Source organism: Xenopus tropicalis, chromosome 1 (genome assembly GCF_000004195.4).
Source record: "Xenopus tropicalis strain Nigerian chromosome 1, UCB_Xtro_10.0, whole genome shotgun sequence".
Lineage (NCBI taxonomy): Eukaryota > Metazoa > Chordata > Amphibia > Anura > Pipidae > Xenopus > Xenopus tropicalis.
Window position 1 is genome coordinate 124374878 of NC_030677.2, and position 27885 is coordinate 124402762.

The 27885-nt window shown below is 36.6% G+C and overlaps 1 protein-coding gene across 4 annotated transcripts in view; it reads left to right on the forward strand.

Moving 5' to 3' along the window:
- The window catches only part of nfib (nuclear factor I B), a 167846-nt gene that overhangs the window by 11691 nt on the left and 128270 nt on the right, over positions 1-27885 (forward strand). Inside the window, exons 1-3 of one of the 4 annotated variants that reach the window (XM_012955458.3) lie at positions 1741-2469; positions 2986-3120; positions 8964-9495. In XM_012955458.3, coding sequence (XP_012810912.1) covers positions 2440-2469; positions 2986-3120; positions 8964-9495 — 697 coding nt within the window. In that variant the 5' untranslated portion in view covers positions 1741-2439. 4 annotated transcript variants of the gene reach the window in all.

Below are 27885 nucleotides of genomic sequence, written 5' to 3' on the forward strand. Positions count from 1 at the left end.
TCAGCCTTGGAAGGGCACTGATTCTGAAGAGGCAGCTTATTTCTAATGAGTGGGACATATTCCAAATGAGTGTGACTTGACAGGAATGTTATACTGCTCCCTTGTCAGCCCTAAAGTGTATGTGAAAGTGGGAAAAGAAAGAAGCAGCTTCCAGCCTTCCAAAGCCTTTATATGTCCCAGACTACGTACTTCAGTCATTAACCCTTTAGGTACTTAAATTGCACCACAGCAGCTTGGCACAGCAGACAGTAGTGAACCACTGGGTATAATTTGTACACTTTTGTCCCAAAACCAGTGAAATCAGTGTTAAAGTATTACCTTAGCTACAGAAGAGTTAAACATTTGGTACATGTGAAGTGCTTTCAATTTTCGGTTAGCCTGACATAAAGACAATATCTTCCCATGCAAAAAGGCTGACTTACTTGCACCTGTTCATATGATCTGCTTGCATCTCTTTTGCTTAGTGAATGTAAAGAGTTAAGAAAGTCTAGAAGAGCCACACCCGGCTCCCCTCACCCCAGATAACCGCAAAGAGGGAGGGCAGGGGGTGGGAAATCAAGAGGTGAGGGACAGGGCGTATAAAAAGGCAGCCAACTAGTTATTATATAGAGACAATCTTGTTATTTTGCAGGATATTGGCTGATGGAGATGCAGCTTGCTATAGTTGTGGATTTATGGAATAGATATGTACTAATATTACAAGCACTGTGTGCAGACTTTGCAGGAAGTATTATCATATAGAGGTTACTTTGCTCATAGCATATTCTATATAGTGTAATAATTTAGTGAAAAAAGGGAAACATGTCCTATGTCTACAATTGCTCATTGTATATTTAAGAAGCATGTGTGATAGATTTGGGACAAGGTTTGTGTAGATTTAACATATACAATTCTTTATTATGAAGCACAATTTAATAAGAATTGGCTACATAAATAAATATGTGTATACTTATTATACTAGATTGTTTCTGCTATAAATATGACTGATAAAGCTGCAAATGTTTTGTAGGTGCCAGATGGACCATTGCATCCAGTGGCATGTCTAAATATACAAAAATGGCTTTCATATAGAGTAATTACACTGACGCAGTGTTGCCTTGCTATAACTACAAAATATTCTACTAGATCTGTTACTACAAATGTGCTTCATAACAAAACAATGTTATATAACACAATTCTGGACCTCTTGTCAACCTTGGTATAATGCCAGGCTTGACCCTGTGTCTGGAGTTTTACTGAGGAAGCGCTATGTAGTGTAGTTGAAGCCGATGAAATATAAGTGTGGCATGTGTATATAGCATGAATATACATTTGGCTCTATACCATGCAATGACAGACAGCAGTTGCTACCACATATCATTTATCCTAAAACAGAAACATCTAGCCTGGGGCCTTCCAGCTATTACTACCTTAGCTGCACCATGGGAAACTACATATCCAAGCATGATGGGAGTAGTAGTTCAATAAAAGCTTGCCACTGGTTAGGCTTACCTGTTTTTAATAAATAGATTTATTGATGATGTAAAGAAGCACTGCAAGCCACTCAAATAAAAGCTCTTCACTCCATGTGCAGCATTGTAGGGGCAAGGGCCACTGCATTACTATATCTTTGATGAGTGAGGAAGATGAGACAGGCACCCTTTCCCCCCCCCCTCCCAGTATAATATCCATAAGAGACCGTTAACCCCTCCTCCCCCAGCACGCCGCCGGTACCCTGAAAGTGTGGGCATGAAGGGGAGGAGGAACATATAGGAAGAAAGCGCACAACGCACTAAGGGGAGGAGTGTGTCTCCTTGTTGATTGTGTAATTAAATAATAATAATAATAAAAAAAATCTTAAGTCTGATTTGGAAAGCTGAAACGGTGCAGAGGGTGTAACCGGTGCTGTGTGCCTGGAGTTGGAGAGAGGGAGAGAGCGACAGAGAGGGAGTAAGGGAGAGAGAGCAGAGAGAGCTAATGCGAGCCTTGCAGCACATGCTTATTGGGAGCTATAGATAATGCATCATCCCATCACTCCTTTTATTATCGATACGATATAAAGAGCCTGCAGAAGCGCACAATACTGACTGGTGAGAGCCGGCCAAGCGGAGCCTTCATCCAACCCCAATTACTCATCGTCTTCTTCTTCCTGGGAAGTTTGCAGGATCGCACGAGTAGCGGCTGCAGCTCGGGGAAGAGCGCTTTGCCCATGAAAGCAAGGGAGAGGGCGGGCACACCATAGAGCCGCGTTGCGGTGCCACCTTAAGAGTGCCAGCCTGAGCGAGCAGCAGAAAAGCCTTAGCCGGCCTTTGCACAAGCCGGGCGGACTTAAGGAAGACCGTTCCACAGGGGATCGTGCAGAGAGAGAGAGAGCGTTTTTCTATTTAGCCCCTGATGCCAATGTACAATGTATAGGTGAACTTTCTGGATGCTGTTCGGGAGATCGCCTCAAGCCAAGCCATGATGTATTCTCCTATCTGCCTGACTCAGGTACGAGAGGGGCTCCTGCTGGGTTACTTTCAGGGACACTGCCACCCTTCCCCGTATCTAAGGGCGTCCAGCCCGCCGCTAGCAGGTGGGAGCTGCCGCCTAACTTTGGCGCAGGCAGCTAACTTTGTGTTTAAGGGGGGACTGCTACTCCTTGAGCTTCGCATGCTCCGTAGTGGGCACGGCCGCGCATCCACTTACAGGATATAGAATGCCGCGTCCCTCCAGTTGTCGCTTAAACTATAACTTGCAGCATCCCCAAACCCAATGAGCTAGAGGGGCCCAGGTTGGCTGTGCCCAGGGACAGGAACAAAGGCGCCCCAAGCCACTCGGTGCAGGTGTGACTATGCCTGCGTAGCGACTGGCTGCCATACACTTGCTAGCCCTCCGCTATTCCTGTTTGCTTGGACTTTTCTGGGAGTTCTGTGTATATATTCTAATTCCTATAACATCGTTCTTTCCATGCTCTGTGGCAAAATAGGAGCAGTCTGTATATATATATATTTTTATCTCTTGCAGAAAACGGTGTCACTCATTAAGGCTCCCTCCCTCCCAACCTATCTCGGAGACACTAGTATTTTATCGAATGTCTATGGCAGTCCATTGCTACAGGAGACGTTAGAAGAACGTTTCCCCGCACCGTTCTCCCCAGTGGTAGGTCCCGAGTTGCTTGGTATCTGGGGGAACGTTCCATTTGCACAGAGCGTGGGGGTCAGGGTCCTTTGATGGGGGGGGGGGGGTCTTGATACGAGCCCTGGAGATCCTAGGATGTTTGAATAGCCGATCTCCTAGTGAATAGCTAGAAAGAATGTTGCACTGTACCGTATCGGGCTTGCGAGCTAGCACTGAAACAGTTAAAAGTCCATATGGCAAAAATGATACATTTCTATCCCCAATGCTGCAATCGCTTACGGATTTTTAATTACGTACTCCTATTTTTGCACTGCTTGTGCTCGAAGCGAAGTGCACAGAGGGACAAAATTATAGTGGGGCAGTAACTGTCAACCTGTGGCTCTCTCCTGTATGTCACACTTTCTCCCAAACCTCTCCAAACACTGAGAAGAATCGCAGGGAGTAGTCGCTGAATAACAGCAAACCAGCAGGTTGAAGATCCCTATTTAGTGCTTTGCCGTGATTTATGATCCCCTAAAAGCACATTGGCCATCATGTATCAAATAGACATTAGCATTTAAGTTAGACAGATTGTATCTAATGATGCACATTGTCAGCAATTTTTTTGTATCATTTCACTCTGAGAGTGAAAAGGTGAATTCTGCTAAAATATGTCCATTGTATGAGAAGAGCAAAAATAATATACAAACAAAAGTTGGCAGCTTAAATATCAAATAGTGAAAACCATTTCAAATATTTGTATCTTTTATACCATAGGAAATATTATTATGTATTACCTATGAAAAAGAACAGTATACAAAATGTACTAAATAGCAGGAATGCAATTGTATTATTAAGACTTTGCGTACCTATTGGTGTGCAATATGATTCTTTTTTTAAATGAGCACTACATTTAAGAATGTTTTGTTTTTTCTTTTTGGCAATGGGGTAGATTTAGATTTTTTTCCTTAGCATCTAGAATAAATGAATTATTCAAGACCTGTTCCTTTTTTTTTTTGATTCCCAGTTCATGTAAAGTTAATAAACAAACATCCCTGAAAATCTGTTCCCTCCTGTTTGCAAAGACATTCAGATTCAGTATTTTGCTTTAATTCACATTTGCATAACATTCATGCTTTTTTTTTTTTTTTTACATGATACGGTCAAATGAAAGCTAGTGTTAATGGGACAAAGTGACACACTTAGGTAACGCTGGCTAAAATGCTGCCATTGTCAGTATTATTGGGCTCCTTAAAACTGTTAAGTTTGCGAAAGGATGGCAATTTTCTCTTACTACCTGCTATTAGAATAATTGCCTATTAAACATACGCATCCTTGAGAATTAGAATTTTTGGAAAGAAGCACTCGCGCCCCGGGGGGGAAATATATTACTCCACACAGATCACAAGTCTTTAACTTTTCTTACAATATAAAATTAATAAAATATATTTACTTTAAAGGCAGGACATGCTTGCTCAGACATTTCTGATACTGTCAGCAGTTGGTCCATTTGCTGAAATGTGCAAATAATCAACATTTAAATGGTTTAACAATTAGAATCCATTGCTCTTCAATAGGACTGAGGCTTTCCCAAATTGTGAATGAAGATGAAAACAATGATAAGGCTTATTCAGTGATTGGATGCAGCCATGTCGTTTTTTTGGCTGACACTTTTTTGTACTGTTTATATTTTGCTTGGCATGGAAATCTGAGTGACTTAGATGTATTTTAATAATGGAGACTCGGGATTCATATTTTTTTAAAGTTTTGCAAGGTCATACATTATAACTTTTATTTTTCTACCACCAAATGTAACTATCATGTGTGTTCAGTGTAGCCTTTTTCATATAAGTATATTCTCAAAGTCTTCATTTGTGGTAAAAAAAAAGAAAATACAGCTTTGGTTTAATTGCCAATATCAATTACAAATATACCTCTGCAGGTGTGCATATGAGATGGTACGCTCTCCGCCTTACCTTTCATAAAACATAGAAAATATCTATACACGCACACAAATATATATATATATTTCAGTCTTCACATATTTTATATATATAAAATATAAACTGATAGTAAAAATTTTAAATATCACCTTGTGTTTAATAAGTGCAGTATAGGAATGTGTATCTGAACCTAGGTTTAAAACTTTTTATTTGTAATTTATGCACATGTTCTGATATAGGTTGACAGGAGAACTATATATGCTTCCCATAGTAGAAGCCTCTTATTATTTGTTTATGATTTGCGTAAAAAATGTTGTTGATGCATAGATAAAAAACATATTAATTAGGACAGGATTAGGACATGCTTGTCTACAGAAGTGTCAGACAGAGTGATAGCTGGTAGAGTTCTTTAGTTAAGCATGTGCATAATTGTCTGTGTGTGTATATGTATGGTTTTATTTGGTGCCATAGAAAATAGAAGTCATTCAAACTTTTTGCCCCATCTCTCTTACATATTTTATTCCCAAATAATCATATTGATGTTGCCTTCTATAACTTTTTTAAAATAAGGAATCTTTATGAATTTATATGTCAGACAATGTTGAAGGCTATGTATAGGCCCATAAGCTTTATATATTTCTTGTTCGATCAATATGTGTCTATATATATATATATATATATTTACACACACACGCAAGAGGTAAGTAGGGAATAGTAAACTTATCCATTTAGGTATACTTAGGAATAACAATAAGTTCACATATGTAATCAGAAAAGCCTATAAATGCAAAATAAATTTACTTTATTTTATCAATTTCTTCTTAAAGAACTTTCTTCAGTTGACAAGTCTTATATCCGTGTATACCGATGACATGTATTATTTACTAGAAGTTTATTCACTCTGGAATTTCTAATTCGTGATGTTTGCTGCAAATTTAATTCCATATAGGATTATTTATGAGGTCCATTTTCTGGCATTGTTTATACTGTTTTTATTGTCCCCCAATTACAGCAATGGGGGTGGGGTACGTTATTGCCTTTTAAAGTAACTATATAACAGTGGAAAGAGACGCACCAGAAGAGGTGCTAATTTACTGAAAACGTAAAAATAATATTCTGGTGTATTTGTTGCATATTTTGCTATTATAGCCTACATAATTTTACATTTTATAAACACATGCTGAGAAGTGATAGAAACCTTATATGCACATCATACGTAGAGTGTAGAATCTTTGGAATCTAATTTTTAGGAAATGAATAAGCATTGTACCATGTGTCATTATATAAGTGCTTCGATTTTCAGTGCACTTAGGTAACTATAAAGTATGCAGTAACATAGTGCAGTGCAGGCCTCTATACCATATACCATCTATTCCAGTTGTTACAGAATCTCTTTCGTAAATGTAAGTAATTATGTATAGGAATTATTATCATATACAACATTCTTTATATTTCTAAAGTATTCCAGACTGATAAGTATTCCCATTTTAGTCAGCAATCTGAGTAGTAATATACACATATAAATCTTTAATTTACACGTTCATGCAGCGAAAAAATTACTTAACATTCTAATGTTTGCCTTCATACGGAAAAAAGGCTCTCATTTTGATCAAATTTTGCTGTTTTATTTTCAAATCTAAGATTGAAATAAGCTTCCTAAGAAATCTCTATGGGTATATGAATGTGAAACTGGGGGCAGACTAGTATCATGGGCCTTCGATACTAACCACCATGAAATCCAGTCTGAGATTTAATTCTTTACTTTCTTTAACTCTTTTTATGCCTAGGGGCTGTAAATGTATTACATGCAACAGGTAAAGTCTAAGATTATTTTAAATACATTCCCCCTAAATATTGCTTTCATTTTTATTGCATTTTTTTTTCTGCCATTCAAAAAACTATTACTGTTCAATAGTTTATTTGCTAATGTATCATAAAAGCTTGAAAAACAGTGATTACATGGCTAGATTTTCATCAGTATATTATATGGAGTTTTAGATATTTTCTAGAAACATTTGAATTTTGCAAGAAAGGAGATCCAAAGATTAGGCCTTAGACTGAATAATAGCCTCTAACAATAGTGTTTAGAAGAAATCAAATTAAAGTTATGATTGCCTTTTAATAACAGTGCAGTGTATTGGGTTTTTGGGAAGATTTAATTGTGGCAGATACGCCCATTATACTGTTCATGACAAGTTTTATTTTTCTTTATAACAGATAGCAGCCATTTTCAGAAGGGATCTATAGGAATGTGCAGCACATACATTATATTTTTGTTGGTTATAGCAGAGCGCATTAGCCTCAGTGTAAAGGTTTCTAGCTTTGGTCACCATGTTACATTATACTCACAGTACTATAAAGGGAAGCACAACATAAGATTGATTGTCCTGCTAAATTTCCTGTGATAGTCCTTGAGCAGACCTGAGTGACAAAGCACATGTACAGAAAATAAGAATGTTTTCCCGATTGTTGGTAGGTGTTAAATTGACCAGCAGAATAAAAAGATAGGTAATGGGTAAAAGTTTTATACTATGTATAGGATTTTATTTAAGGGCTGAAATGCAAGGTTTGCACAAAGTCCCTGCCTGACCAGTGGGGCACTCATAATTTCACAGCACGCAGAGGTACTGTGAATGCCAGCTGCATGCCAAGTTGGCGTATTTCATTGTCTACTTGTGAAGATTTTTAACTCGTTCATTATCTAAAGTGTAGGACAAACATATTTACTGTTTGGGCAGATCAAGGCCAGAGAGAATTAGAACCCTGCCTCAGCGATTCGTCCCACTGAATGAGAGGATTTCTTAAATTCTGAGCCCTTTTATTTTATCCAGCATCTTAACACAAACAGTTTTCAATTTCATTAGTTGATTCTGTATGTGCATTGGCAGAACATTCCAGTCTAGTATTTTCCCCAGAATATAACAATCAGTTAAAGAAGCCATTATACCTATAATAGCCTAGACAGCAACTTTGTCTAAATTACTAGTATTACAAGTGTAATAGCTAGAAGAGCACACTGTATAAGTGGGTAGGGTAAATCTGTTCCTATTAAAACACAAAGAAATAATGATAGGTACCCATATATACATATAGGCTTTATCAGTGGACCTTTGATCTGCTCTTCACTGGCCCGAGCATTTTTTCCCGAGGTATATACCATGAGAGCGGTGTTGTGCCTGTGGTGGAATGCTGATGGCCCCCATAAGAAAATGGATTGAGTTAATGGCGCATGCTCCTTATGCCACCAGCAGCCTCTTGCTGAGAGCATGCTCTGAAAGCGGGAATTGAGTGGCGATGCACAGAGCTTCTATCTCTGCTTTGTTTTCCTGTGCCACTGAGAGGATAAATGAACTGTGGCATCCGCTGCTGCCTCCTGAACATCCTTGCTTTTTTTTTTTTTTAACTGTGTAGCATCCTTTGTGGAATCCAAAAAAGCTTAAAACCTAAAAAAAATTAAAGGCAAACAAAATGGTACTGTTTTGTGTCTGCACAGCAATCAACAGAGAAAGCATACACTAATTGTACTGCTTTATTTCTGTCAGAATACCATATTTCTAGTGGTATCTATAATGGCATGTTAAGTAGAAGTTAGGGATTTACAATGCTTAAGTACTGTTGGATTCACAGAGACAGGTCTTCATTTCTAATTGTAAATATTGATCTGCTTTTTTACAGCCGTTTTGAAAATATGTGGAGTAGCATGTTGTGTGATATTTATGCATATATATATATATGGATATATATTGGACATTAGCATATAAAAATATATAGTACTGACCAACCAGGCAGAAAGATTTAAAGTGTGTGTCAAAAGAAAAGACAAGAGATGTATGTTTGTGAGTTGCATGTAAGAATTACAGAGAAGATATCAATTTAACCTAATGCACTTTTTCTATCCTGCACTAGCACCGCATAAACAGTATTTTGTGTTTCTTTCTACAGGATGAATTCCATCCATTTATCGAGGCACTTCTTCCACATGTCCGTGCAATTGCCTATACTTGGTTCAACCTCCAAGCCCGAAAACGCAAGTACTTCAAGAAGCATGAGAAGCGGATGTCAAAGGATGAAGAAAGGGCAGTCAAGGATGAACTGTTAAGCGAGAAGCCAGAAATCAAACAAAAATGGGCGTCCAGGCTCCTGGCCAAACTGCGCAAAGACATCCGCCAGGAGTACCGTGAGGATTTTGTGCTCACTGTAACGGGAAAGAAGCACCCCTGCTGCGTGCTATCCAACCCTGACCAGAAAGGCAAGATCAGGCGGATCGACTGTCTGCGGCAGGCCGACAAGGTCTGGCGCCTGGATCTGGTCATGGTCATCCTCTTTAAAGGCATACCCCTGGAAAGTACGGATGGGGAGCGACTTGTCAAATCTCCACATTGCACCAACCCTGCACTTTGCGTCCAGCCACATCATATAACGGTATCGGTCAAGGAGCTTGATTTGTTCTTGGCATACTACGTACAGGACCAAGGTATGACCAAAATGTGTTTTATTTCTTAATTACACCATATGTGTATGTTGCGGGGCAAGGGAAAGGGCATACATATCATTAATAATTTATTTTAAGAGACAGTATACTTTAAAAAATGACATTTAGTGGTATTTAGTATACACTGGTGATTTACCATTTAATGGATTGGAGGAAAAGCTCTACATATTAAGCAGAACCTATGAATTGCGTGCATGCTTTTTTAGTTGAACTTGGTTCCGTTTTAAACTGCAAAATATAATAAGACACCCTGTGCTGAAAATAGCTTTAACTGGCTGTTTTTATATCAGAAGAGCATTCTGGGTATGAACCAATTTACATGGCTGTATGCTACCAGTGCCAATATTTGTCCCAGTCTAAACTATTCTCTCATTTAAGGTCTGGTTTAAATTGTAATTAGCTACTAGGAATCATCTGTAGATATCCTAAAAAATAAGTCTTTAGAAATTGCCAGTACTTGGTTAATATGCATTTATGTTTCATTCTGATGCAGCAGTGGTCCATCATTTATCTTTCCTATTAATTTAGACATAAACTATACATGTCTTTTTATTCCCACACAACACTATCTTTAACTATAGTTCTCAGATCTATATTTAGTTTAGTTTTCCTTTAGATGCTCATGGGAAAATATTTTAAAAAGAAACCATTTAAATGTATATAATATTATATTCTAATAAATTAATATGGAATAATGTGAGTTAACCCTATTATATTGATCTTAAAATGTACATACCCTATTATATTGATCTTAAAATGTACATGTAGTGTATATATATATATATATATATATATATATCTCAAAGCCAAAAATAGAAAGCACTCACAGCCACAATGTCCATCAAGTCAGTGGTTTATTTCAGCATACTACCAACGCGTTTCGATCCCCACAGGATCGTCATCAGGATATATATATATATATTTATTTAGTGGGATATCAAAACTGCAATAAGCATCTTCTAGTGATTGCTTTGTTTTAATAGGCACAGACCAGTGGCACAGTTTTAAGAATGATAAACTCTATACCTTTTTATACCTTTTCTAAATCTCTGTACCTTTCAAAGCTTTACATATTAATTAAGTATGTTTACAGATTTATTTGAAGAGATCATGAACTAAGGTTATTCATTTGTGAATGAAAGACATGGTACAGAATACACAGAAGGAGGTGTAGGGCCTTTGAACGTCAGATGTTATACTTAAGCAAGATACATATACACTTCAGACAGGCTTGTAGTAACTGTAAAGTTTTGTTGTTACTTTTGCATTAAACTCCACATTCATAGTATTCTGTCCACCTTTCTTACTCTGTCTCCTGTCATATCACAGCCTTGTCTGTTATTATCTCCGCTTTAACTTTTTACCAATTACTTTTTAACTGATATTGATTATCTTGCAGTATCTTGTAACGTAAAAGCTGTAACAGTACCCAACACAACAGTCCACCATTGGATAATTAATCAGATTTAAGTGACTTGGTATGATTAGGTATTGATTTGTAGTTTTAGAGGAAATGTAAACTTCATGTGGTTGTATATTAAGAAGAATCTCTCTTTTGCTTTATCTTCTCATCTAACTTGGCCCTCACCGCCTGAATGTATTATACTGTGCTTCTCTGTTTTTTTTGCGCAGAAGAAGTATGGGAGAAATAAAAGTCTAACTCTGGCAGTTAGGGCTTTTGTTTCTTGTAATATGAGCCCAAAGCGGTGAGATGGAAGAGCCTCAAATAACCTTGGTGAATATCAAACTTTGGTTAACCCCTCAAGTGCCATCAGTGTTTTACCAAGGCCATCCTTACTTGTAGTTAGTTACACCCTTTGGTGTATTTGACAGTTTATCAGTGGGGTGCATTTCTTTTTCCTTTGCTGTTCCCCTAAAGGAATTACCACTGCAAGTGAGATGGAGAATGATTTTAGTGTTGAGTATTTTGGAATGAGATTTGCAGAAATGCAAGATTTTGAGACACTAATGGGCAGGTCCCTAAAAACTGTATTCGCTAGGGGGAAATAAATAAATTTCTCAAATATGTGTTTAAAGAAATGACACTTTTCATGGAAAAATATTGTCTAGACATATGTTTTTAATCTCCAGTTTTATTGTTGATGTTGTTTTCACTTCTTTGCAAGTACTTCTCTGAAAATTTAAAACGTCACCATCAATTCTTTGTTACCCTAAAAACCTGTATCAGTAGCCTTCTACAGAAAGACTGAAACTGTGGTCCTGCTCTGGTTTTTTTTTTTTTAACATCATCAATGTGAATGGCCTAAAATACTTCTCATGGATGCCCACCCTCGCACTTGGAAAAAATTGTTTAATTAAAGGCGAGCCTTATGTAAAAACTGTGTGAAACTTTATTTGCTTTTCCTAAAGTCCCCACTGGGAGCTATTCTAACGCAGTAGAAGAATTTCAATATGGCTAATTTAAACCAATTTCCCAAAGCCCTTTTTATTTTCTATTGCAGCATTATAGAATGAAGCCATCTTCTTATTTTGCGCTAGTGCACGTACATTGCTTTCAGAAACAAGTTGAGTTTTGAGCACTGTAATGGAATCAGACAGTGTGTATTAAATACACAATTGTAGACAATGTTAGGTACTCAAACATGCGCTGTTTCTGTGCAACAATTCCATTTGATGCACTTTACTTTGTCATGAATACTGCCTCTGTTGACGCAGTGCCTAAGCCTTCTTGTGAAGCTTCTTATAATGTATCATTTTGCTTGGGCTTTCCTCTCCAAGGTTTTTCTTTATAAAGGCAGCAATTCATGGTCAGCACATTGCACACATTTGCAGCAAAGCTGGTCTATCCAATTTAACCCACACATTGCCTGCGTGATTGTAAACTCACCACTCTGACAACATATAAAAGTACAGAACAAATAGTTAGACCTGAGGTTTTATGTGATTGAGACAAGATACTATCATTAGTTAATTTATAGTAAAAAAAAATTCTTAATACTTCAAGGTACAAGAGGCCTGCAGAGTTCTACTAACCTATAGAAAGGTGTTTCCTACTCACATTCTATAAAGACTGTGATATAAACAGCTTTTACTTATATTGTTATATTTAATAAACAACAAATGCCATGTTATTAGTGGTGCCCCATGCAAACAAAACAAATGCATAAAGGCAGGTAAAGGTTGCATGTTAAATTTTAGGAAATCAACCGCAACCAACTCTTCTTTAAACATATATTTATTTTTGCTTGCTATATGTTGTTGTTGTTGTAAATTGTAACAGGCATAACCATAAATATTTCACGGCAATATTTGTACATTGTTTATAAGGATCAAAAGATGTCTAAAAAAACCCAGCAAAATATTTAAAAGAAACTTTTTTGCAGTTTATTTTACATTGTGCGAGAAAATTAGAGGGAGAAAATCAGCATGATTCCCTGAAAACCTGCCGACAGCCAAGCGAGAGGCATGTTTTCTGTAGATTGCACTAAGGAAAAAAGGGAAGATTTGCTTGAATGCCAGTGTTGGTTGGCAGTGGCATTAGGATTGGCATGAACCCCTCTTTGTTTTGCTCAGAAGGCCCGTGATTCGTTGGTTGGCATCCGCATTGCAGTGTTGAGCGATGCTTCAATATATTGACAATTTCCAGAAATAGCAAAGTCAATAATCTGCATTTTTCCTTTAATATCTATTGGCTTGCTGATCCCCATATATTCAGGATTTAAAAGGGGGTGATTTTTTACTGTGGTTCTGAAAAATATATAACATTTTTCTATTTTTATTCTATTTTCTTTTAATAACGCTGTGTCTTTTTTAACTTCTTCACTGCCATGAGCAAGCCTGTCATGGAGTGAAGGGGTTAAATCACAAGCATGTGTTCTCTTTACAGAATTAAAATTTAAGGGCAGTGGACCAAAATTCAGTGCAAAGACAGTTACATTTGAGGTCTCAAAATTCTCTTGCTATTACTCTAAAGCGATACTGCCCTTATAGCTGGAGATGTGTGAGCTCATATATGTAAAGTCTTCATGCGTATTGTATTTATATACTGACATTATTTTAATTAGTATCATATTTAGCTCTGATTTTAACAGACATATGTACATTTTGTTTCTGTACAAATGATCTTATAGCACATAGCCTAAAGCATCACTAGTCACAAAAAAAAAAAAAAATCACTTTCACTTGGGATCTAAAATCAGTCCCTGTAGTTTTTTTTTTTTTTTGCTTCTGCTGTGGACTGTTTCTACAAGATCCGCCATTTTGTTTGTCAAGTGCCAAGAGTACAAAAAAGGCAGAGAATCTGCGTGATGCCAATAATGGTTGCCACTGGCACCGAGGTTGGCATCGGCCCCTCTTTGTCTACATTCTGCATGCCTTTGATTCGTTGGTTGGCATCCGCATTGCAGTGGGCAAATTGTAAAAATTTTGACAATCACAGAATGAAAGCTGTTTCGCTTGTTTGTATCAAGAAAGCAACATTTTTAATCCTTTTTCTTTTACTGTTTCTGTATATTTATGAAAAGTGTGCCCTTATAATTAAAAGTGCTCAGTCTGCCAATCTGTCTGCATATCTATCTATCTATCTATCTATCTATCTATCTCTATCTATCTATCTATCTATCTATCTATCTATCTATCTATCTATCTATCTATCTATCTCTATCTATCTATCTATCTATCTATCTATCTATCTATCTATCTATCATCTATCTATCTATCTATCTATCTATCTATCTATCTATCTATCTATCTATCTATCTAATCTACTATCTATCTGTCTCTAAATGTTTATGTATCCATTTATGTTTCTCTATCAACATAAATGTAAAGTGTTATGGGTTTCACAGTAGTATATATACTGCATATATCTCCATGAAGCAGATGATTGTGCACATTTGCTTTCAGATAAAATATTGCTTTCTCCTCAGCGGTTGTTGCTTAGGAATTACCATTGCATCTGCAAAATCCTCAATGAGGTTAATCAGGCTGCATTACTTGAAATGTACCTTTAGATAACTGTTAAAGGTGGCAATTTACAGATATTGCCTGTTGTGAATGTATTTATACTTCAAAACATATGTTTTATTATCTGCAGGGAGAGGAAAAAAGCAAATCTGAACTTGCCTTTTGCTTGCATTTAAACCAGGGCCATAGGGTTGAATGCTCGATAAAAATTATATGCATAAATGAAAATCTTCAGATTTTTTAAAGACAGTGAAAGTGTAGAATGAGTTAGTAATAATAAAATACAATCTGGCTAAAGTCATTACTTTTAACAAGGGTGGGGTGGGTGGTGAAAAATCCATATTTATCATTGATCCTTGTTTTGGTTCTGCATGCTGCATCCCCGCTCTCTGTACTTATTTCTGTTTATTTAAATATAGATTAAGAGCTGTGTATAACCAACCCCCTCGGTTTCACTTTTTGTTCTGGCTTACAGATGACCAAAATTACTTTATGCAGGGTGTTTACCTTCAATGTTAATCTGACTAACTGCCTTCTCCTTCTCTCAGAATTGCTCGCAAGAACCAGGAGGTGGGGCCTGGGGTTTTCCTGTTTGCCCTGTTTAGCTCAAGAAATGAAAAAAATATAGTTTTTCAAAATTTAAAAAATAGTCAAAAAATTTCTATTCATTAAAATTCTGCTGCTCAACAGAGTGTACTGTCCGTTTACAAAAAATATTTTATGCTTCAGGTTTGCATGTGTGTCCAGCGGTACCTTGAATTAACCATCTGCTTTGTATCTCTTACCAAAAAACAAATAAAGCAAATTAAAAGGAAAATTTGATTACATTCAAATTCATTTTACTGGTTTTACCTAGATCCAATTAACCTTCTTTTCTTAATGCTATGTGTAGGCCTATGATAAAGGGCAACATTTTAACCTAAAAACATAGTTGCACAGTTTAGAGGTTTTACTCTCTTGTATGCAGTTTTCTAGTTTTTCTTTACTTCTCTTCATGCAATCACTTAATTTCACAGTGATTAATTCTAGAATTCACTGTTAAAATTAAACCATGGTGTTCCAAAGAGATTAGAAAGTATGCACTTTCCAACTTTGCATTCCTGGAAGCACTTTTTAACGTAGTAAGGGGCAGATTTGTTAAAGTGTGAGTTTAGAGTTTAATACATAAAACTCACCCATGTTATATTCCTATGGGATTTTTAGGATCATATTGAACAAGAGAGTTTACCATTTGATAAATACACCTGATAAATCCCAGAGGAATGAATAGAACGTGTGTGAGATTTTGTGTATTAAGCTCTAAACTCACATTTTGATATTATGTATTAAATATCTGTTTTTATCCAGTTAGCACACTGCTTTTTCCAACTCTTTATCTATGAACCCCCTTAAAAAATGTTGAAGTTGACAAGATTCCACCCCAGCACACACCCTCAAAAAACATCATTTATAATAAAAATTAAAGATGGTCATCAGTGGGAAAAGGTGCGCAGCCATACATTTTACATTAATGTGTTTTACAAAACAGAATTTAGCAGACTTTCATTTTAATTACTCATGGTAGTCAAAAATAATGTGACCTACACGACCCACCCATCTAAATACAGTAATAATTTTACAACATTTTACAACAATGTAGGACACATCCACTGATTAAAACCATATAAGGTTGATTGCAACAGAACAGGTTTTAACAAGCTTAATACCAATAATATATACATTATGATGTTGACATATAGAAGACAAGAATATAATGAATTAATATTGTTTTTGAAAATTTGTCATCTAACTTATTTGCACTTTTTGTCATCTTGTATGCTTAGAATAATGGTAACTAGTTTTATTTTACTTGTCCTTCTTGCTGATATATGGTGTATTTCTTATCTTGCTCAAAAGAAGGCAATGTTATCTGTAGCTGCACAGCATGTAGAGTGCTGACATTACTGTAGGTGAGAAACACTTTGAACCCTGCCTTGTGGATAAGCACTCACAGATGCAGCTAAGGACCTGTGCTTTCTGCCTGTATTTGTTACTGCTGTATTCACGAGAGGTGCAGGTCATGCAGGTTAGGGAGTCAGATATGGAGTACTGAAAAATATAGTTTAGCAACAACTATAGGGCTGTAGATTGGACATCCATACAGAAAATGTTAAAAGTCTGTAATAATATTTATTAAGCATGTTGTCAACCTCCCTATATGTAACCATAATTAATTCTTTACAGCTTTCAGTGAGGAAGTTGGTACATTTTAGGTCTACTCAAATGCCACTTTTGAGCAAAATTGACTGAAAATTGCCCAAAATGGTAGACGTCTTTAAAGCAAAGTAAAAGGCGAAGAGAATGCAATTACTTGTAGATTGTAAGCTCTTTTGGGCAGGCCTCTCTTCACCTCTTGTATCGGTTATTGATTGCTTTATATGTTACTCTGTATGTCCAATGAATGAAACCCACTTATTGTACAGCGCTGCGGAATATGTTGGCGCTTTATAAATAAATGTTAGTAATAATAATAATAATAATTTTAGCATTGGTTAACATTTTAAAATAGAAACCAAAAAAATACAAAGGCAGTGACAAAATATAAAAGATCCCTTTATTTGTAGATGCTAATAGCTGATTTTAATTTCACCTTTTATCATGACAACTGTGGGACCTGTTAAGTAATTAAGCAATCAATTACTTTTCTTAAGTGGTAATTTAATTAGCTGTACACATCACCTAGAGGAACTACAAGTGCTGCAAATTATATTATATTTGGTCCCGATTATAACAGTATAATCCAATTATATGTAATGAAATATATGAGTAAATTTGTCAGGTCACACTATTATAAACTGATTTGTGATATGCACAAGCACTAACCCCAGGTCATAAAGAAAATGTGTCCTTCTCTACTGGTAGTCTGTGCAAATATGCTTTTTATCAGAAGCATTTTGTGCTGTCTGTTGGTACTGTATTTCTTTCAAAACACTGATTTCAAGTAGGGTTACATTTGTAATAAAAAAAAAAATATGGCAACTGCCTAGATAACAGCTATCATATCAGCACCCATATACAGGGGGGTTCAGAGTAGACAAAGAACCCATTTACCATTCAGAGTTAAGTACAAAGCCGCGTCTGCCAGTACTAGGAAGTTTACCATCTGGGCAAAGATAGTCCTATCCAATACCCTAATCACTTGGGAATCCCTAATCACAGATGAGGTACCCAATATTTACATATTCTGTATTACGTATTTTGGGAGTGCTAAATACAGATGAGATAGCCAATGTTTAAATCGGCTAGTATAGCTAGACACTGTGCAGTGTTCAGGGAATCGAGATATCATTAAGGGGCTCACACTAGCTGTTTTTTCTGCTTGAAGATCAAACCTTTGTACACATCACCTGCAGATTTTCTAGCAGGAGCCCAGACACTCAGCCAGATGCTCAGCTGTCAGTTTTAAAGCACCAGTAACACCATAAAGAAAAATTATATTCATATCTGTCCAAGCAGCACCTACACATAAAATGTTTCTTGACATCAAATCTCATATTTTAAAGAGTTATATATTATATGTAACCCTTGTTTATAACTAGGGTTAAGTACCAAAGTACTAAAACCATTGTATTCTACAGAAAGCCAATCTGTTATTTGCCATGTAAACATATGCCCCATTCAACTTAAAAGGCTGCCCCAATAGCTACACATCAGCGCATGAAGTAGTCACACTGTCTGTACCAGTGAAGCTACAGAAATGCTTAAAAAAACTTTTTTCATTTTACTTATTACAGGTCCTTGCATAAATCCATGATGCCCTCTTTTCAGTCATTTGCACATTGGGGACTAAAATTTCTCCCTGGCTTCTTCCTGTGGAATACCTATGTGTCCCAGCTTATGTCCTTCTTTGGCTAGCAGGCACTTACTGCTTTATTTGTTTCATATTATACCTTGAAAGGTCCCAATTGCTGTATGTATTCCAGTGTAATATGTCAATTCTTGTTTTGTAAACTTGGTCAGCCTCTGGGGTTTTTGAAAACTTGCTTTAAAAAAAAAAAAAAACCTTGCAAGCAACTGCCAGTTCTGAGCATATGTTATTTTTGGAGACTTTGCCCCTCTTAAACAAGACAGCACTAAAAATCATCGGCATATATATTTTGCTATATTGCAAATGTGACAAGTTTTGAGCTGACTTTTGCCCTAGGGCATTATGATAGAAAGTCTTGTTTATTTCAGCTCTAAAGCATGTTGTAGACTTTGTGATGGAGAACGAGTCAGTAGCTTTGGGGATTTGTTTGAACAAGTGTGGGGTAATATATCAAGCATATCAAACTATTATGCTAAATATATGCATTCTAGCTTTCTGTGTAGAAGTTGCACAACATGGCCTTCACACCTGTGGTGCAGATGTCTGAGGTAATAAAGGCATTATCATTTATTATTTAGCATGGTGTTTTTTATGCTTGAAGAGGAAACTATGTGACATTAAAATGCTAATTCTGCACTAGATGGTACTTACAGATAGCTTCTGTTACAGTTGGAAAGAGTCTTTTCCTTTTGAGTACATCTTAATTTTTTGCAGCACTTCATCTGTTCTTGAGCTAGAGGTCTCATCAAGCCTTAATAGTGGTTGTGGGATAAGTGATGCTGATAGTTGTAGTTTAATAACAGGTGCAATTATCAGTGCCTACAAATGCAAACAATTCCTATCAATACAGCTGTTACTGTATTAGTGGCTGTGACGATTGAGAGTTGTAGTTTAACAAGCTGAAGAAAAACTGATCATTATTTCCTGTGCATCATTTCCTAGGGTACACTAGTGCTATGAATCATATTTAAGACAGACATACACAGCAAGATATTTTCTTGATTAGCCACCCAAGTTGTTCAAATTTGGCTGATACAGTGACCTCAGGGAGGCTGTTGTTTTGGCCTCATACACAGGCCAATAAGCAGCTGACTCAGTCAGGGGTGGTCAAGTCATCAGATGTTGGCCCATGTATGGTCAGCTTTACTCCAAGGGGAAAGCCATAAAAAGTTTGTAGTTACAGATGTCTCACAGAGACAGTTGTCAAAAAAAGTCAAATCATGTTGGGGAATTTTTAGGTTTTCTGCACAAGATTAAAAATATATGTCCATACGGGCCTGCATGTGGTCAAGTTTAAGGAAATTATCTGAAAGATAAAAGGCATGCGTCTTTGGGTGCTGCGCAGTTTACGTCAGTTTAGTTTTGCATAAGGAGTAAGATATGCTTACACCCCTGAGTATAGACTTCCTTTTAAGACCCACGTAACAGGGCAGAAAAAATATACTTTCTTCCATAGCTGGCAGCTTAATTTAACTTTTTTACAGGCTGCTCACATTTGGGTTTAGTGGTTCTCTAGTTATCCATTTGCGCAGTCAAGTCATTCACCCTTCAGCAGCAGCGCTCCAGAATAAACAGTTTTCCCCCACTGAAATACTACATTTATTTTTGAGTTTGTTTTGTGGTCAAGACCTAAAAACAGGCTAAATTAATTGTTTCCAGAGTTAACCACTGTTGTTTTTAGGTGTCTTTGAGCAAGCCTTTATAAATGATTCCAAAAGAAAGAAAACAAAAACAAAGTCAAATACAAATTTTATTTGAACATCCCTGCAGTTTCTGTACAGCCTGTGTAAAAGGCCCCCAAAAAAAAGGCTTCTCTGAGGCCTGCCTTTGATTTGGCCTTTATGTCAGGATCCCCTGTTGAGTGATGCAACTTGCCTAGTGTTAAGCTTAATTGACCAGAGCTGATTTGTTAAAACAATTCATTTAGGGGGGCAGTAACAGGGTCTGCCCAGGCCAAGTTTGCTACCTGAATCCTTTGACCTTTGAAGTCGTCAGGGTCAGGGGACGCCTGGCAGCCATTTGAACTTTCCCTTTGTTTGCCGGTGTCACTGTTTTTCCTCTGAATCTTTTGTGGTTACAGCTGACAAGTAGGCCTCAGCCCTGGCTTTACACACCAGTGGCTCTCAAGCAATCCCTCGGGAGGGGCTGAGTCTTCTGTTTGATGTGGTCTGGCTCTACTTGTTACTTTTGTTTGCTGACAGTAATAGGGACAAATTGGCACAAGAGGTGTCAAGAGGATTTCCAGCTTTTTAGGAGGAGACTTCATTTCACCTCTCTGGCTCCCTGCCTTTTATTTGACCCAGCCATAAATCTCCACAGTTCCTCAAAGCATAGCAATTTGCTGTCTGAAAGCAGAGCTGTGGCCTCATATATATAATAAGACTCTATGGTATTATTAACAGCCATAACAGGAGAATGTTATAATTACTTGGAACAACACCAGTTAAGTGTATTAGATTTAAAAATACAAACTTTAAAAGCAAAACAAACAGAAACAATTCATAACATTTAATTCAAGCGACCAAGGCCATTTCTGACCCAGAAAGCAAAGATGACATGGTAAGAAATAACTCCAATAAAAATGTCAGAAAAATAAGATAAAGAGTGTGTCACTTGGAAAAATAAACATATTGATCCCTATCCTGCTTTGATCGGCCATAAGTGCCAGGGCTCTGGCACACGGGGAGATTAGTCACGGGCGACTAATCTCCCGAACTACCATCCCACCGGCGAAAAAGTAAGTCGCCGGTGGAATGGCACATGCTGCGCAGGCGATTTCGGCAAATCTCCCCGTGTGACAGAGCCCTTAGAGATCCAAATTTTTTTTGGCCAATTGCCCATTTATGAAAATGAAATGTAGCTTATTGAATTTTACATTAGCTATATTAGTTGACTGTATAAAGCAAAAGTGTTGGGCAAAAACATTTATATACTGGTTTCCCCTCCCGTGGGGGGGGGGTTGAAATTTGATAGGGATTCTCAAATATTGGCTAAATGTGTGGCTGCTTTATGTTTGAATGATTATAACATTTAAATATCTGCAGTTAATACTGAAATAATTATTCTTGAAATTAAGTTTGGTCTCTCATTGCCTCATGAAACAGAAGCACAGTGTTATCTGTCATATACAAAATTTAATACCTATGTTGCCCCAGCTATCTCACAGTGCCATGAGCTTTAAGGGGCAGTATTTTTTGTACCTTTGTTCAACATGAGCTTAATGAATAGGGGTTGTGCTGAACCTACTTTTGGCTATTATTTTAATCATGATGAATCTATTGTTGTTATTTGTTGAGTTAAACAGGGCAAACATTTAAACTAAAATTGCTTTACAAGCTAGATTATTAGATTATTTCTCCATGAGAAAACATTATTTTTGGGTTTATAACATGAAAACATATGGGGTAAATTAAATTTAGCAAGAAACTTTTCTCCTAATTCAGGTCCAGTTTTTCTCCCATAGACTTCAATGGAGGTTTCATGTGATAAATAGTTAAATAAGTTTTGCTCACTGATTTGTCTCTGGCTCTATGGGAACATTTGGAATTGAATAAGGAGATAAGCTTTTATTATCAAATTGAATCTGGCCCAATATTTGATCGTGCTAAGTATTTATTTAATTGCTCTGCATCTGAATGTCTAAAAACTACCATTAATATGTGATTGCGTGCTGTATTTGTAGCTCAGCCAAATATTTAAATAAATGTTTTATAAACATTTACTGTTCTATTTATTACATCATTATTAGAGAGAAAGCAGCTTTTAATAATGTGAGGATAAAAGGTCTTTTAGAGATTAAATAGAGTTGTTATGCAGAGCATAATCCTTATTTTGTGCATTTAAAATGAGTTCTCCTAGAACAAGCCTACTTCTTTTGCCCTTGAACTTGCATTTGAAATAATGCATGTGTTTCATATTATAAACACTATATTATAAAAATATTCTGCGGCAGTATTCATTAGAAGGGTGTATACATTAAACATGCAAATGCTGACAGATAAAGAAGGTAAAGACAACTCTGATTATTAGAGCTTACGATCTAAAACATATAGCCATATATGGCCTATTAAAATGGAAATTTCAGAGGGAGACAACAGGTAAAATGTTCAGTTAGAGTTCAAGGCTTTATAAGTTAAAGTAATGAAAAAACAGCTTGCAGATAGCACGTTTCAACACATCTGGTGTCTATTTGTTCAAATCAGGTGAAAAGGGACAGGAGCATTTAGCAACCCTCAAATATTTGCTGGGATAGGAATTAAGTTGTCAAAATATCAGCCTTGTAATGATTACAAGTATTAAGTAGGACCTTGTCATGTGCTCCAGTCCTTTAAAATACTCTATAAGAAAAGAAAAAAAAGGCAAGATAATATATGTACTGTACATTAATTCCTTTTGCAACAAACATATCTTGGAATTCATTGTACATTGCAGTAAATGCAATATAATGAATTAAAACCACCTTTAGTCATGTAAATGTACTTGTCAAAAGTGACCTTTTACTACCATACCCCGAAGTTCCATTTGTTTTTCCCTATGCTGAATTTAAGTTTTTTCACTTTAAACTTCACAAACGAACATACATAGTTAACAGACTTCATTTCTAGTGTAAAGTTATGGTTTAATTCTAATGGCAGAGTTTGATGAAATTCAATAAATAACATTACAGTTTTTTTGTGTATAGTCCTTGTGCATGGGATTAACCCTTTAAGTACAGTTAGCTTTTGATGTATCCACGCATCGGTCATAAGTTCTAAATTTGGTACTATGTAAATGATTAAATGATGCTGTGACTCCATTTTTTTGGATACCAAATCCTCAGTGAAAGATCTGTCCAAACCTTTAACCAATTCTGCTATTCTGAATATTTGTCCAGTTGACCAAACAATGCCATCTTTGGCTACTAATCTTGAAATCAATATAAAATATAAAGGTTTGAATTGAACCAGCATTAAGATTCAAAAATGAGATACCAAAAAATGCAACTGTTACCCTGATGGATGAATTTATGGTTATCCTTAATGTATTAGAACAACCTGAAACATTTCTTCGAACTTGAGTGTGACCGAGAGCTTCAGGCCCACACAAGCAAGTAGAGGCTACATATCTTCTTTTGCTTTGCTCAGTTTGTTCAGCTGTGATGTTTTGTTCCCAGCCAAATGCCGCTGGTTCAGGCTCCAAACATACACTTTAGTTTTTGAACTAAGACTGACCAACTATTCTGAGGTGATCCCAAAAGTCCACAAAGCTAAAGGGTGAATAGTTCATTACATCATAGTGGTTCCTCTCTGCCATGGAGGACAAAGGGTGTCATTTAGAAAGTAACAAAGCTCTCTTTTATTTGGTTCAGTAGTCAGCCACAAACTGAACTACAATACAACAAATTTTAGAGAAAAAGGACACACTCGCATGAATCCGCTGCTCCACTTTAATTAATACCCTCTTTCTTCAGGGTCTGATTAATTCAAGTGGATCAGTTTCCATAGTTGGCCATTTTGATTAATGATTCCTTCAAACTTAAGGGACAATGTAGGCCTCCTAAATATAAAAACTTAAGGAGTAAATGCAAGCTGCACTTGACTTCTTAAAGCAATGATAATGTTTCTGGGGTATGCTTACACAGTTAATACCCTGCAGAGATCATATGTAGGGAGAAGGCACCAATAAATGTTAAAAAAAGAGTCCTGAATTGTGTATGTAAGAAAAGTTTAGAAAAGACACAAGCTATAAAGATACATACGACCAAACAGATATATTCTTTTCTTGGGTGCACTTTTCTATACGCAATTATAGATGTTGTGCATCTTTCCACAGACAATCAGACTGCTACATTTACAGAAAAACTGCAGTTTTCTACTGTGGGGAGAACTCTCTACAGCTTCAGATGTCTGCCAGAACAAGTCACTTATGGTTTCCAAGTAATATAGCAACGCAACCAGAACTCTTGAGGGTGCTGGCTCACTGCATATATCTTGTATCTGCAACATTGTTGTTGATTACCCCCATTATTTGCAGTAACTATTTATTATAAACTTGAGCATAATATCCTGGTAAACTAAACTGTCTTACTTTAAAGTAAGCTGCTGCTGTGAATTGGCCAACATGTGGCTAAATATTGTCTTATACTGTGGCTCCTGGCCTGCTGGCCCAAAGAGAATCAGCGTGATTCTAGCTAGCTTTATACAGGTTTTTGCTGATAGCCAAGAAAAATATTGTTGCACTCTACACAGTAGATTTGATATGACTGGTAGGATATACAGCCATTGTCTGATTACCCTGAAAGTGATCCAGCATTCTCAGATACTACTGGGCAGCCCAAAGCTAAGTCCATACTTGCAGCTGCCAATTTGCTACTGGCATCCAATTTCAGTAATGTTCTAGCACTGATTTACTAATTTACCTTACAGACCGATGATCTAAATAAAATTTAAAAAAAGTCTCACTTGCAAAATGAGTGCATTTGCCTCAAAAACTTTTATTTTTATCTCGGGATAACTGATGGATAGTGGTCATAACACGGGGTAAATGCCTTTTTGTGGGTAAATATGTTTCTTTAACAACACAGCACACAAGCCAGCTTGGAATAGATTTTTTTTTTGCTGTACAGACAGAATGATTCTGGGTCATATTTTTGTTTCCTAAGATTCCCTTGACTTACAAGAGAAGATGTATGAATGTATATTTTTATGTGTACAGTGCTACTTATGTACACAGCACTGTACAGCAAAAATGGAAATGTTCTCTATTACATGTGGAACAGCTATGGTTGTCACTTCAGTTGTGTAACACAATATGTAAACAGTGTGGTGCCTTTTCAATAAATTATAATATGCAATGCACAGTGGTTTATTACTATACATCTGGCTTCAATCCATACTCCTTAGTTGCAAAGCAACAGCCAAAATATCAGCACAAGGCAGCCTACAGGATGACTGCTGTAGTCTTTACCTCCTCTCAGGAAGAGAAATGACCCTGAACTTTCTGCTTCCTTCTTCACTTCACAGCCACAAAACCACTATGAAACAGCTTTACATGTAGGAGTTCCTTGTGGGTCGCTTCGGTGTATGCCAAAGTCCATGCCGCTCTTCTGCACGACATGCCTAGATATGTACAACATCCTAGTAAATGATTATTCCACTATAATCCGTGTTAATGTTTTTCCATTGAAGGAGTGCTGTACTTGATTGTAGTACCAGGAGCAACTGTCACAGCTGAGTTAAGGTCACACTTGACCTGAATTGACCTGTTTATATTGCCCAGGGTTTGTTTTTTCTCTTTATGAAATTTTCCATGCACGGATGTGACCAGTATATACAGTTTGACATCATATTCACATTAACAGGAAAAAAGAATACTAGCAGATCAGAGGGTTTATGTTGTTAAGACGGAAAGTTTTTGCAGTGTTCCTGTAGCTTTTTTTCAATCAGTTGCAGTTACAATTTACTAAACTAGTGCAGTTAAAATACTAAATTGCAATGATCAGAGTGTTTGTCAGTTTGCTAGAACTATTAAACATTCTTATTTGTTATGTTATGGTCATGAGTAAGTAGGTGTAGTATGAAGTTTTGAAATCATTCCTTTTAATCATTCCTAAGATATATGATATTCCCAAAATTTTAGGGACAGTTGGTTATAAAATCTTACTACTCTCCTTTTACTTACACCACTCTTCTGTCACTGAGGCTGCTTAAATGCACCTGTCCAAACAAACAAATATTATTTGTTATTTAAGAATGAGCAATTAAAAGGCAAACAAAAACCTATATATTCATCTAACTAACCTCAGCAGCCAGGGGAAAATTTGCCTAGAAGACTGGATCAAAATCAGCCCAAACAATGTGCAAAATGAATATGTACCCCAAAAGCAGAGGCCTTTTTTGCTATGAGGCAAAATAAAAAGCTTCCAACTTGCAGGAGCAGCAAAATGCAACCTAAGGTAGTTTTAACAGCCAAATTTTATACAGAAAATGTTGCTTTCTGAGTGCATAGGGTACAGTTTCTCTGTTACCGTGGGGGTCTAAACTCCCTGAAAAGCCTTTTCACCAGCAATACAGGGAATTGCCAGTGGAAAGGTCCATGTATCACTTCGGTTTTCCGAAGTTGCACAAAGTTCCTCCTGCAGGAACAGAATAAACACCAATGTGTATGGGCCCCTTACAGAGAACAAATTTTTATTTGCCAAATGTGTTATTGAGTTAAAATTAGACATTTGGTCTAAATAATTTTGCAAGGTGCTGAACCTATCTACAAATGTTCACTAAATTAATGGAAAGTTTATTTTCACATGCATCAGCAGGTATACTGCATATTGTAGAGAGATACATTAAAGAGTTAACATCAGTAATTGCATCCATGCTTTTTGACTAAGAGGAGAGTGAGAAGAGGGAAGCCAAAGTATGCGCTTGATGTAGTAATGCATCTGTCAAAAGATGACAGTGGAAAAAGGCGCTGCCCTGCATTCTTTTGGTTTCACAATAATAGTTGGTTAAATCTGGTTTGGGCTTCTTTATTGCCGACTGTTGTGTTCAGATAACCACATGAATAGCGGTTAAATTATGTGTTTCTTGACATTTTCTTCCTTTTTCTTTTGTCTGTTTTCACCAGCTCTGATTTCACTTTCTCTTGACTCAGCAGCACAGTGCATTACAAATCACAGCCTCACCAGTACGCCAGACGTTTAGCACAATTTTAATTCAACACAGAACTCAACTATCTCTGCTGGTGGTCCTCTATGAATTTTTAAGGCAGCAGCAAACCAGTAAAATGCCATCTATTATCAGTGGCTGCATTTATAGTTCATGGTTACTTTCCTCCATTATAACATTTTTTGAACCGAGCAATACTAAAATTTATCAGTACAGGGTCCTAACTAGTCTGTACAACAGTAGTAATTGCTATGTGTAAGCTTGATATTTTTTCAGTTAAACAGAGATGTCCAACCTGCCTTTTACCTTTTAGAATGGTGGGAGTTTCATTTAAGAACAGCTGGAAAAATGCATGTTGGACATCCCTGTCATAAAATAAAACATTAAATACACAATAAACTAGTGCAGCGCTGCTTCCATAAATTTTTATTTTGGTTTTCATTGCTTCATTTATGCCATTGATTTTCTATTTTTTAACACTGACATACCAGGAGGCAGATTTATTACAGGTTAAATTGATTTTACTATGCCAAATTGTTAAAAATTCCACAGATAATTATTTTTTCATATTTATGAAAATGTAAGAAAAATTTACCATAGCGTCATCCCGCTTCTTCCTTGCAAAAACCATTGTATCCTCTGGTCAAAAACCATTGTATCCTCTTGCTGTACGATTTTTGAAAACAATTTTTACACATTTTTGGTTACCTAAGGGATATGGCACATGGTATGGATTTGAGAATTTCTCCACACTCTCGTGACTAGTGGGTGCACCAGCGGGGTCAAAGAGATTATGATTTAAGTTTGTAAAGGTTGAACATTTTGCTACCTACTGAGCTGCAAATTACATTGGTAAAAAAGAAAAATTCATTCTTGCATTCATACTTGTGCAATAGATTTAAGAGAAAGGAAGCTTTGAAAACCTTTGCCCATTATATGATAAAGGCACAGGCTGGC